General features: G+C 41.1%; 1 protein-coding gene across 2 annotated transcripts; it reads left to right on the top strand.

The window, feature by feature from the left end:
- Positions 1-156: 156 nt before the first annotated feature.
- Positions 157-13,095, top strand: LOC311498840 (uncharacterized protein). Of its 2 annotated transcripts, none has more exons than XM_084559606.1 (10): positions 157-953; positions 5,183-5,347; positions 6,719-6,786; positions 6,994-7,088; positions 7,513-7,729; positions 8,207-8,322; positions 8,577-8,688; positions 9,734-9,923; positions 10,379-10,696; positions 11,754-13,095. In XM_084559606.1, the coding sequence occupies exons 2-10, from the start codon at positions 5,244-5,246 to the stop codon at positions 11,884-11,886; spliced, it is 1,353 nt and encodes a 450-aa protein (XP_084415732.1). In that variant the 5' UTR covers positions 157-953; positions 5,183-5,243; the 3' UTR covers positions 11,887-13,095. The 2 variants fall into 2 exon arrangements, with proteins under 2 accessions (XP_084415732.1, XP_084415731.1); XM_084559605.1 differs by having other exon boundaries at positions 9,734-9,935.
- The last annotated feature ends 99 nt before the right edge of the window (positions 13,096-13,194 follow it).

Raw genomic sequence — 13,194 nt, 5'->3', positions numbered from 1 at the left:
CCCGGGACAAGGAGGGCGAATAACGGGAAGAAATATAAGAGAAAGTGAAAGTTCCTGATGCTCGGGTTTAGAGGTGGGGGCGGGGAGGGGGGTTACAGTTTTGCAAAACTGCGCAGTTTACTAATCTGCCCACATGAATGCGAATTGACTATCTGTACCCACAGTTTAAAATCCGTCCCCACGGATTGTAAAACCCTGCACTCAGTTTATTTGTTTTTTTCTCCTGGGAGGGCTCCGTGGAAAAAAAGTCGCGTGTTCTGGGCTTGTTTTCACAGACCTGGTTGATCTGACTTCACTGCTCTGCCACAAAGAGGAAGTCACACCCTATAACGGGAAATTATGCAATACATCTCGAAACATGTCCAGAAAAGGATCACTGTTTAGGCATAGCAAGTCGACTTCATCTCAGAATAGAGACAAAAAATAATAATAATAATCCAGAAAACAATCAAACAAAGGACACGTATGGATTATTGAAGATGTTTCATCCAAATAGTTTGTTCAGTTGTAAAAGGCTGGTGGAGAGTCGAAATGGAATTTTCAACTTGTTTTTTTGGGGGGGGTTGGATATACCATGAACTGAATGACTGAGAGACTTCACAGACATATTTAACGGCAGGAAAGAGGCTTTTAAAAGCAACTATTTTTCACCCGACTCACAGTGTCAGGCAACGTGTCACGGCGGACGTCAGTGCATCGATAAGAAGACTACAGCGACTTCAAGGAACTCAGTTGTCTAAGGACAATTTGAATGCAACACTTGAAACTACTATCTTGGGAGGAAAAGCTGTTACAGCCCTGACGCAGATAAGAACTATGTACCTCCGACTTCCTGTGGCTCAGAACATTTAGAAACTACAAACTCGTCTGTGACTTTGACTGAAGAAGAGTTTACGACCAGTGAAGACTTTAACAGTGAAAGGCGTTGTGAGGACCCGTCAGGCTGCAGAGGAGTGAGTAATTAAATCTATTTCAAAAAGGTTTATGTTAAACGTTGACTAAAACAACATGGTCAGAGCCAGGAAACAGGAACCCCCCCATCTCCCACATGTGAACTTTTCCACCTGAACATTATTGTTTGTGAACGACTGCATCCATTTTGAAACGTGTCTCTGAAGTTTTCCTCCTGTCCCTCAAACTCAGACGGACGGCCGTCTGAGCTTTAATTTAATTTATTAAATCATCTTCAGGTGCTGGTTTCAGAAATAACGAGACGAAGAAAAAGGTGCCAGTATGCGCTCACTTGACAAAATGTTAGGTGAATGCGTTCTAAGTGAGTTGATGTTGGCGGTCTTTCAACAATTTAATAGTTCTACAAACTAAACTGATAATAAATATGAACTAGTACTAGTTCCGTATTAATATACACTCATCAAAACATTAGGTACAGTTGTGAAAAACTACAGCCACAATAATAAAAAAAAAAAAAAAAAACGCACAGTTGAATCCGTTATTAGAAACTAATGTAACGACGTGTAACAGGTTTGCTGTCACACGTCCACATGCTCAGAACTAGATTAAGACATGATCTGGGTGAAAGGTTGTCTTTCATTTCACTGTTCTTCTTTCTAGGTGTCTGTGCTGGTTTTAATACAGAACACCAAAAACAGAAATGAGCCCTGAACACAGAAAATAAACAGGATGTGAACCACGTGAAGATTTCTCCTGTAATCAGGTTTCATTTCTGGACTGGTTGGGTTTCTTGAAGGCGTTTATTTCATCCAGGTCTTTGGTTCTAATAGACTGTCAGGGAGTTGGGGTTTAAATGTGAGCATCTGTTGGTGTTGATCACCTGAAACTCATGAGTCTAGAGTCTGATAAAAACCTGACACTCACCTGTAGCTGATCCTGTTTTCAGCTTTGTTTTATTTGAACCTTCACACACAGTTCATTCCTCTGCATTTCCTCAAGGATATTATTTCTACGTGTCACTTTTCATGTGAAGAAACACTTCCTGTTGTTGTTCCATTCACAACCCTCACTTCAGCACTTTGCATGAACTTGCGTTAACTCTGGTGATAATGTAAAAGGCATTGCCCGTAGTCATCATGGGGCTCTGCACTTCTTAGTCTCTTTCCTGTCTCATATTTCTGTTCCTGGTTCAGAGTTTAAAATAAACCAGTATTTTAACTGAGAGTTTTTACACAATGCTCCAAGACGTTACTTCACTTTAACTCAGTTTAAACCAATTCACTAATTTATCTGCCTCTTATTCGTAGGATTTACTCTGAACTTATCCTGAGTGGAGTATTGATGTGGTTTCCCTACAGCAGGTGTTGTTAACGTTGATGTCGGCGTTCCCAGTGTGTCTACATACAGTGGATAGAAAACGTCCACTCACCCCTGTTTAATGCCAGGCTTTTGTGATGCAAAAAAATAAGACCAAAATCAATCATTTCAGAACTTTTTCCACCTTTAATGTGACCTATGACCTGTACAACTCAACTGAAAAAGAAAAATGAAATATTTTAGGAGGAGGGTAGTAAAAATAAAAAAAAATAAAATAATGTGGTTGCATTGAACTAATCCTTTGTTGAAACACCTTTTGATTTTTTTTGGGTAGCAGTCTATCAACATGGCTTTTGCTCCAGATCTCTCAGGCATCTCCTGTGCACAGCCCTCTTAAGATCACCCCACAGATTTTCAGTAGGATTCAGGTCTAGGTCCATCTGGGCTACTCCAAAACCTTAAACTTCTTCTGGTGTAGCCATTCTGTTGTTGATTTGGATCGATGCTTTAGGTCGCTGTCGTGCTAAAAGTTGAAGTTCCTCTTCATCTCCATCTTTCTAGTAGAAGCCTGAAGGTTTTGTGCCAACACTGACTGGTATTTGGAACTGTTCATAATCCCCTTCACCTTGACTCAGGCTCCAGTTCCTGATGAAGAAAAACAGTCCCAAAGCCTGATGCTGCCACCACCATGCTTCACTGTGGGTATGGTGTTCTTTGGGTGAAGTGCAGTGATGGTTTTGCACCAAATTTACACTGCCTGGACTAACAAAAAGTTGCCACCAAAAAATAAGTCCCACACACTAATATTTCCTTGGACCGCCTTTAACTTTGATTACAGCACACATTCTCTGTATCATTGTTTCTACAATCTTCTCCAATGTCACCAGATTTATTTCCATCTAGTGTTGCATTCATTTTTCACCAAGACTTTGTTTTGATGATGGGAGAGTCTGACCACTGCACAAAGCCTTCTCCAGCACATCCCAATTGGGTTAAGGTCTGGACTCTGTGGTGGACAATCCATGTGTTAAAATGATGTCTCATGCTCACTGAACCACTCTTTCACGATCTGAGCCCCATGAATCCTGGCATTGTCATCTTGGAATATGATCCATTGATGGAATAACCTGGTCATTCAGTATATTCAGGTAATCAGCTGACCTCATTCTTTGGACACATAATGTTGCTGAACCTAGACCTGAGCAACTGCAGCAACCCGAAATCATAGCACTGCCCCCACAGGCTTGTACAGTAGACACTAGGCATGATGGGTGCATCACTTCATCTGCCTCTCTTCTTACCCTGATGCTTCTCCACTATCCTTCCAGTTTTTAATAATGCGTTGGACAGTTCTTAACCCAGTTTTAGTAGTTACTACAATCTCCTTAGATGTTTTCTCTGCTTGATGCATGCCAATGATTTGACCCTTCTCAAACAGACTAACATCTTTTCCACGACCACAGGATGTGTCTTTTAGACATGGTTGTTTAAGAAATGAGAAGCTACTCATTGCATCAGTTGGGGTTAAATAACTTTTTGCCAGCTGAAAGATAATCACCCATGCAGTAATTATCCAACAGGAGGCTCCTACCTATTTGCTTAGTTAAATCCAGGAGGAGACGTTTTTTTTTGGCCAGGCAGTGTATCTTTTGGAGTTATGGCCAAGAAGGTCAACCTTGGTTTTAACACATTTTCATAATTTTAGGAGGATTGCTTGGATAGGAGAGCTTGGATTGATAAGAAAATGCTTCTGTCTTGCCTCTCTACCCCATAACCCAGACACATGAAGAATACAGGAGAGTGTTGTCACATCAACACAGTCAGGACTTGACATAAATTACTGCATCTTACCTGAGTCTTCTTGTCATCTTTTCATCAATTTTGCAGGGACGTCCAGTTCTTGGTATTGCCACTGTTGTGCCATATTTTCTCCACTGTCTTCACTGTGTTCCATGATAAATCTAATGCCTTTCTAATTATTCGGTACCCCTCTCCTGACTGATACCTTTTAACAGCGAGATCCCTGTGATGCTTCTGAAAAGTCTACTAGTCTAGAACTGCTGCACTTCATTTGGGGTTAATCAGAATTCATCTGAATTAATTCTGAACACAGCCACATCCCCAGCTATAAGACGGTGTACACACTTATGCAGCTACATTATTTTATTTTTTTATTTTTACTACCCTCCTCCTAAAATATTGGTCTTATTTTTTTACATGACAGAAAGATGGCATTTAACAGGAGTGTGGAGACTTTTTCCATCCACTGTATGTCAATGTCAGTTTGTTGTAAAGCTCATTTACAGGTAGAGATTAGGAAGTAGCTATACCGACCTAAACACTTGCTTCCTGTTTCTAATCTCCCTTCAGCAAACACACTCGATGTAAAGATTAACTGATGTGCTATACGTCAGGTTTTCTATTTAATGTGAATCTAACAGGAAGTCATATATAGAAACATCATGTCATCTCACAGAGCAAAGGTTGAGACTGTAAAGCTTCACTATTCAAACTGAGATATTAATTCATCTTAGAGTGATAGCAGTGAGGTGAATACACTGTTGGAAGTAAATAGATAATGCTGGTTGAAGCAGATGGAGAGACATAATGAAAGGAGGTCTGCAGCACCAACATCAAGCCGTCTGCTTCATTTATGCTGTCATCGTCATTTTTTGTATGCTTTAAATTTTATTTTTGAAATGTAATCCTGTTCAGTGTGTTGGTTATTTTTATTTCTGTGACTGCAGCTTCTGAAAGGAAACGACCCTAGGTTGATAGTTAACACTCAACAAACACAGAGAGCAAAGAGTTCAGCTGGAAACTAACCCTGCACAACCAGAACACATTTAAATCTTGCTGAATTTTTTATTTTAATCAGTTTAATTCTTCTTGAGTCTGAAGCAGCTTCCTTTAACTAACTTTTCCCCCACCATGTCTGTGTGTTCTGTGGCAGAGAGAAACGTTAGAGGAAGCATATCTGACCCCAAACAGCAGCAGGTGGATGGAGCACCCCCATGATGAAGGATAAGCATCAGCTGACACCTACGCCAAAGAGATTTAAATGGATGTTGATCATTGCTGTCATCTTGGTCCTCCTCCTCCTCCTCTGGTCCTACAGGTGGGTGAATGTAATAGATCTGCTTCAGTAGTTAAACACTTGATCTGATAATAAAGAATGTGGTTCTTTTCTGTCAGCACTCTGCAGCTGAAGATAAACACTAATTGTGTTCTGAATGTCTCTGACAGGAAGCATGAAATGCAGCAACCTCTCAGGTTACACTATTGATTTTATTCTGGCCAACAATTTCTTGTTGACCTCAACACCTTCTTTGCAGCATTACCAGGGAGGTGGTCTTCTTGTCCCTTCAGTTGGTGCATGATAGTTCATGATACAGATGTTTGAAAACTCTGAGGAACATCTTGCAGAAACCTCCCTATAGTGCTGATCTAAAGCTATCCCCTGATCTGTAGACGACTCTTTTTAACCTGAATTTTGAAAATACTAATATTTTGGCAAAACCTTATTTTTTTTTTCATCATTACGAAGGGAAAATAAATTCAGCGTCATCACATACCACCATTTGGTAAACCTTTGATGGTGTTGAAGCTCGTCCTCTGAAATGGTCCTGTGGGGAGATTGTGTTAATCATTGTGTTGATTAAAGTGTTTTCATTCGTGCCCTATTAATCTAGGTAGCTCTAGCAGTTCCTGACATCTGACAAGTTGCTAATCATTTACAGCTGTTCCTGTGTGGAAATAATAGTTGAAGTTAACGTAGACGAAGATCTGGAGTTTGCACCTGCTGCTTCTGGGGCCAGCTGCTTTTTGTTGTTGTTGTTGTTGTTGTTATTTTTTTAATGTGCCTGTTTGTTGAAGCATCTGTCCGACCGATATTTTTGCAGGTGTTTAGTTCATCCAGTTTGTGGATGAAGATCAGAGCTTTTCTGATCCAGGTGAAGATTCTTTATTCCAGCGTACAGTATTACATTGGCACCACTGTGACAAAAAAATTAAAAACAGTATGTGAGGTTTGCACAAGAACAACAATATATTATGCATATGTAATATTCAGTTCAATTCACCTCAATTTTAGGGGCGGCACAGTGGTATGGTAGTTAGCACTGATGCCTCACAGCAAGAAGGTTCCGAACACTGAAATGTCACAAGATGGTCAATGTTATTTACTTCTCCTGTCAGTGGTCATAATGTTGTGGCTATTTCTTTACAGAAATGATCATATTTAATTCAATAAATTCTTACCAAGCATCAATCAGCCTTTGAGCTTCACTGCTCAGAAACTGTGAATGGGACAAACAGCTGATGTGGATGGAAGCTTCAGGTCTTTAACAACTTGTTCTTGTTTATTTAATAGAAAACTCACTTTAATAATAGAGAACCTGAGAAAATGTTTCATGATCAGCCTCCTTCTTTCTCTTGAACTCTTCTCTACACAAATGACTTCATCTGAATCATTTCTTTGACTCTGCAGGTTCAAGATTAGCCCAGAGAGCTCCAAGCCTCCAGTCCCATCGCCCTACAGATTTGGTCAACAAACAGGTAAGAGATTTTTTGTATGTTAAAAACTACAGGAAGTTGGTATTTACATCAAACACTTTGGGTTAATATTATCAATATGCAGCCAAATACGAAGTTTGTATTCTCAAAAACAATCATTGTACCATAAATGTCAGTATAAATGTTTAGCTCTGTGGAGAAATGTGCTGCTTTTGTCGAGCAGTTAGACTCCATTTCTCACTCATGCAGTTCATCGTGATCAAGAGTCGCCTTTTGTGCCGGTCACCGGGACGAAGACGCTGCTGATATCGGCTCATCTGGAGCGCCGCACAGAACGAAAGGAGGTCAGTGAAGGAAGCGGCAGTTTCTCTCCATTTGGTGGCAATAATGCACGTGGGTTCAGTGTCCACAGGGATCACAGGGACTTCATGTAGAAATATTTTTGACTGAAAAACAAACTTTAAAACTAGTGGCCAGATTAGGCATCAACTCTGTAATTATTCCCGCAGACAATTCCCTAGAAGTAGTCAACATTCTTCAGGCCCATGTGACCGTGGTCTTATCAGTTTCCGCTAGCTTTATCTCTTGTTTTTAATAAGCATCTCCAACTAAGTATATTAACTTCCTGTAAATGTACCTTTCCAGGAAATGTTTGGCGTCTTTCACACAGTCAACTACAGAACATGCAAACATAAATCCATCAGAAAATCAATCAAATAAAACAATGTTTAATTACTGTAATTACCTTCCTCCTTCTTCTTGTTGCAGGTTCGTGTTATTGCGGTGGTGAAGGTGAAAGAGGAGGTAGACTATCGCTGCCTCCTCCGTTGTCAAGGGAGGCTCCACGTCTCTGAAGGTGTCTGCAACGTAAACAGCGATCACTTTGGCTTCGCCTATGGGACGGCATCCATCATGTGTCCTGTCCCGTTATTCTGTGAGACACCGTTTCAGATTGCTGTGACCTCTGCTGCAGACTACAATGAAGGTATGGAAGGAGCTCCATGTGGCAGGTTTTATTCCATGCTATGTTATAGTTCCTAAAAAAAAAAATATAAAAACGAGCTGAAACAAGCTCATCCAAGCTATATCAAAGAAACGTATAAATCCAGTTGTCTCAGCTTGTTTTTTGGATATACCAAGATCTGGATATTATATTATATTATATTATATTATATTATATTATATTATTTGGATGGATTCTAAATTGGCTGTCGGTGTGAGTGTTAGTGTGCATGGTTGTCTGTCTCTGTGTTGGCCCTGCGATGGACTGCCGACCTGTCCAGGATGTACCCTCCGCCTCTCGCCCGATGACAGCTGGGATAGGCTCCAGCAGACCCCCACGACCCTTAACAGGACTAAGCGGGTATAGAAGATGAATGAATGAATATATTTGGATGGATAGCAAACCCTCAGGTTCAGATGAAGCACACTTACAGACTTGTGACTTCCTGTTTCCTCTTAGATGAACATCACAAAGTGTTTTTGGAAGTGAAGCACCAGAAGGTTGACGGCCACTCTTTTCCTTACAACTTCACTGTCTGCTTCTCCACCATGTATGATTTCACCAACGTGCTGCAGGTAAACGCCTCGTCACATTTCATTATTTCACTAAAAGACAAACAAACAAAATGTACAGAATGAAAAAATGCAAAATGATAAAACTGGGTGGACTAAGAGAAAATCATCTGGCTCCTTATGTTCTCTGGCTTTAATATCTAGCAGACAATATTTCGTCCAGTGTTTCTTGTAACTATAAAAATGGAGAAACCAAGAGTTGTCGTGCATGCTGACGCTTCCATTTTGGTTTTCTCTAAATGTGTGTTTTACTGTAGCTGGTCCAGAGTTTGGAGATGCTGCAGTTACTGGGGGTGAACAGAGTTGTCATCTATAAGACCAGCTGCAGCTCTGAAACACAGCGCATACTGGACTACTACACACACAAAGGTGGAGTTTGGTGTTTTTTACATATATGTGTCTATCTTCAGAAGTTGCAGTAGAGATACACTGTCTGGCCAAAAAAAAAGTCTCCACCTGGATTTAACTAAGCAAACAGGTAGGAGCCTCCTATTGGATAATTACTGCATGGGTGATTATCTTTCAGCTGACAACAAGTTATTTAAGCCCAACTGATGCAATAAGTAGCTTCTCATTTCTTAAACAACCATGTCTAAAGACACATCCTGTGGTCGTGGAGAAGATGTTAGTCTGTTTGAGAAGGGTCAAATCATTGGCATGCATCAAGCAGAGAAAACATCTCAGGAGATTGAAGAAACTACTAAAACTGGGTTAAGGACTGTCCAACGCATTATTAAAAACTGGAAGGATAGTGGAGAACCATCGTCTTCCAGGAAGAAATGTGGTCGGAAAAAACTCCTGATTGATGGTGATCAGTGATCACTTAAACATTTGGTGAAATCAGATGGAAGAAAAACACCAGTAGAACTCAGGGCTATGTTTAATAGTGAAAGTAAGAACATTTCCACACGTACAATGTGAAGGGAACTCAAGGGATTGGGACTGAACAGCTGTGTAGCCTTAAGAAAACCACTAATCAGTGAGATGGACTGGCAACTACAGCCATGGGATAGACTGGTGTACCCCGCCTCTCACCCAATGACAGCCAGGATAGGCTTTTCGAAAGAATGCCACAGAGAATGTGTGCTGTAATCAAAGCTAAAGGAAGTGGCGCCTTTGTTTTGGCCAGGCAGTATGTATGACCCTTTCCCTTCCTCTACAGAGTTCATGGGAGCTAATCTCAGGACTATTCACACTAACTCTAATACCCAGTAGTAGTTTGTATGGCTGCTTTACAATAAAAGTCAAACCATATTTCACCAGTGATCGTACCAGCGCACCAAACATATAGCATCAAAACGCGCTGGATTTCCTCTGAATTTTAAGATTTTTATTTGTAGAACCCAAAAGTCAAAACTAACAGTGCAACAAAGACTAACACTACTTTGCTGTGCTTCTAATGTCTCCCTCTCAGGACTGGTGGAGGTGATCCCTTGGTCTATGTCCAGATATTTGAATGTATCTCGCAGCCACAATCCTCAACTCGGTCCAGGTGACATCCACTACTTTGGTCAGATTCCTGCTCTCAATGACTGCGTGTACAGGTACATGTACCGGTCCAGATACGTGGCCCTGCACGACATGGACGAGCTCATACTGCCCCAGTCAGTCAACAGGTAGCACCTTTCTTTATGGTGTTAATGAGTTTTTGAGTTTTTACAGTGAAGTGATGGTATGATGTACAGACTCAGAGTGATGCTTCAGATCTGGCAGTCAAAGTTATAGTGTGGTTTGTGTCAGTTTATTTAGCTGCCTCTCAAAAAGCCCAGTGCGCACTGATTGGTCAGTTACAATTCCCTGAAGAGGCACCTCCCAGGGAGAGCAGGAAGTGGGAGGGACATAAAAATATCAGAATGAGTTTGATTGGCTGCAAAATGAGTACACGCCCCTGAGTGCAAGATGAGTTGACAGCATTTAATAGTTACAAACTCTAACACACCATTACACACTCAATGTACTTAGAGTGAGTCATGGTGCATAATGAAGGCCTTATCATTTGCTGATACACTGCTTTAAATATGAAAAATGTGTTTTTTTTTTTAAATCCTTCTCTTACAAGCTGGTTGGAGTTGTTGCCACTGCTGGAGAAGAAATACGGTGCAGACAAGTGTTACAAGTTTGAGAATAACGAATTTCCGATCATGCGGGCTCCTCCACCGCCCCAAACCCTGTCCCTGCAGGAGCGCTGGAAGAATGTGAGGGGGGTGAACATCTTCTCCCACCTGTACCAACAACCCAAAGCAAAGACTCAGTACAGCAACTTCAAAATCATCGTCAACCCCCGAGCTGTGTTCTCAGCAACCGTCCACGGACTAGTGAGATCACAGAAGGGCTGTGCTTGGGTCGACAGGAACATAGTGAGACTGTACCACACCAGGTAGACTGACGCTGGAGTGTTTCTTATTCATATGTGTGGCTGCACTGTTTTGTGTTTAGACTGTGAGTCAGGTCCTTCACGTTACAGGTTAAGACAGCAACAACAAAAAATATAATTATATGGTGTTTAGACCAAGATAGAAACTTAGCTTTTAGTTTTATGGAGAGAGAAATTTTTTTTACTGCTAATATTCCAGTTCTCGCTTTCACTTTTTTACTTTAATACTCTACACAGATAAAGATTTCTCTCACACTCAGGAAGACATACAATGATCAGCCACAACATTAAAACCACTGACAGTAGAAGTAAATAACATCAACCATCTTGTGACAGTTCAGTGTTCTGCTGGGAAACCTCTGGACCTGGCATTCATTGGTGTGGATGTTACTTAGACATGTAGCACCCACCTAGACCAGACCAGGCACCCCCACCCCATAGCAATGACACTCCTTGATGGCAGCAGCCATCCCCAGCAGGATGCAGCCTGACACAGACACACACACAAAAACACTTTAGGAACAACTAAAAAAAAAACATGAAGAACAGCACAAGGTGTTGACCTGGCCTCCAAATTCACTAGATCCCAAACTGATCAAGTATCTGTGGGATGATCCACAGAGGCCCCTCCCCTCAAAGTCCCCCCCATTGACAACATTCTGTTTCCAGACACCACAGGACACCCTCAGAAGGCCCATGTCCATTTTTGATGAGTCACCACAAGGGAGACCTGCACAATATTAGGAAGGTGGTCATAATGTTTTGCCTGATCAGTGTACTGAGACTCAGGTGTGGTTCAGTGCCTGGTTTAGTTTAAATAAATCAGGGATTTGTCTCAGTCTGATCTTCACAACATGTTTGTGGAAGTGGATGATGGCAACGGACAAAGGAGCTATTTTGAAGCATGCCTTTTAATTTTTTGGGTTGGATGCCTACCATTAGTTTGTAAAGAGCAGCTCAGCTTGATTTTTTATGCACTTTGCCCTAAACCCGTGTCCTTAGCAGTCAGGCATCTGGCTGCAGACGTAGAATAACTGTTCTCTGCTTCCTGTCTTTGCAGAGTTCAAAGCGAGCCGACACATGACAAACTGATTTATGACGGCAGACTGCTGAACTTCACTGAGAAACTCGTGCCGGCTGTTGATACTGTGCTGAGAGACACTGAACTTCTACCAAAGGACAACATGCAATAGCCTTGGTTCATGGTTTTAGACACAACTAAGTACTCATACTTGAATAATATATATATATATTTATTGTTCCCATTTAACCTTAAAACAACTTTAAATTCTTTCACTTCCTCTGAACAAGTGACACTGAGTCCTGTAAAACCTCCACATTTTAAAATAACCAAAACTTGTTTACTGTTAACTTTTTAAGTAGAACAAACTGAAAGGGATTTTTCTTCAAACTCTGTAACTGTATAACATTATCGATAAGTGTTTATTTATTCGTCTCAGTTACATGTTTGTCCATGGTTTACAGTTCTGTGAATGTGTACACAACCTCTTGAAGGAGCAGGTCTTCTAATGTTTGCAAACAGGGAAACACATGAAGAAATATCAGAAATACCTCAGGTACATAAGTAGCTTTAAGATTATCAGTTTTTTTTTTTTTAAATGTAAATGACAATCTAATGCACTCCATTGTCACAGATGTAAGGATGATGCTCAGAGAGGACAGGACACCTCAAAGGGCATCATCATACTTATACTGTGGTCAATGTACACTGCCTGGCCAATAAAAAAGGTTGGACCTCCTTTAGCTTTGATTACAGCACTCATTCTCTGTATCATTGTTTCCATAATCTTCTCCAATGTCACCAGATTTATTTCCATCCAGTGTTGCATTCATTTTTCACCAAGATCTTGTATTGATGATGGGAGAGTCTGACCACTGCACAAAGCCTTCTCCAGCACATCCCAAAGATTCTCAATGGGGTTAAGGTCTGGACTCTGTGGTGGCCAATCCATGTGTATCAGTATATTCAGGTAGTCAGCTGACCTCATTCTTTGGACACATAATGTTGCTGAACCTAGACCTGAGCAACTGCAGCAACCCCAGATCATAGCACTGCCCCCACAGGCTTGTACAGTAGACACTAGTGGGCATGATGGGTGCATCACTTCATCTGCCTCTCTTCTTACCCTGATGCCCCCATCACTCTGGAACAGGGGAAATCTGGACTCATCAAACCACGTGACCTTCTTCCATTGCTATTCCATCATTAATATAGTTTTCTGGAACAAGCATTTCCTGGAATCTTTCCTCCTGTTCCTGTCGATCTTGGGAGACAAAATCCACTTGTCCCGCACAAATATTCCAACTCTCATCAGAAGTCACTGAGGGCTTAAAGCTGTAAATCAAATCACCTGTGGCCAGTTCATTAGGTACACTAAGACAAATGCAGCTCAACAGCTTTTAAATAAATCTCCCTGGCCTGAAGTTGAAGCTTCTTTCTGTTATTTTGCAGAGACTCAGGGACTCACTTTCAGTCTAAG

This window comes from Chelon labrosus (genome assembly GCF_963514085.1).
Source record: "Chelon labrosus genome assembly, chromosome: 13".
In the NCBI taxonomy this organism is placed as follows: Eukaryota; Metazoa; Chordata; class Actinopteri; order Mugiliformes; family Mugilidae; genus Chelon; species Chelon labrosus.
The sequence above is the reverse complement of the archived record's forward strand: the minus strand, read 5'-3'. Positions and strand labels throughout refer to the sequence as shown.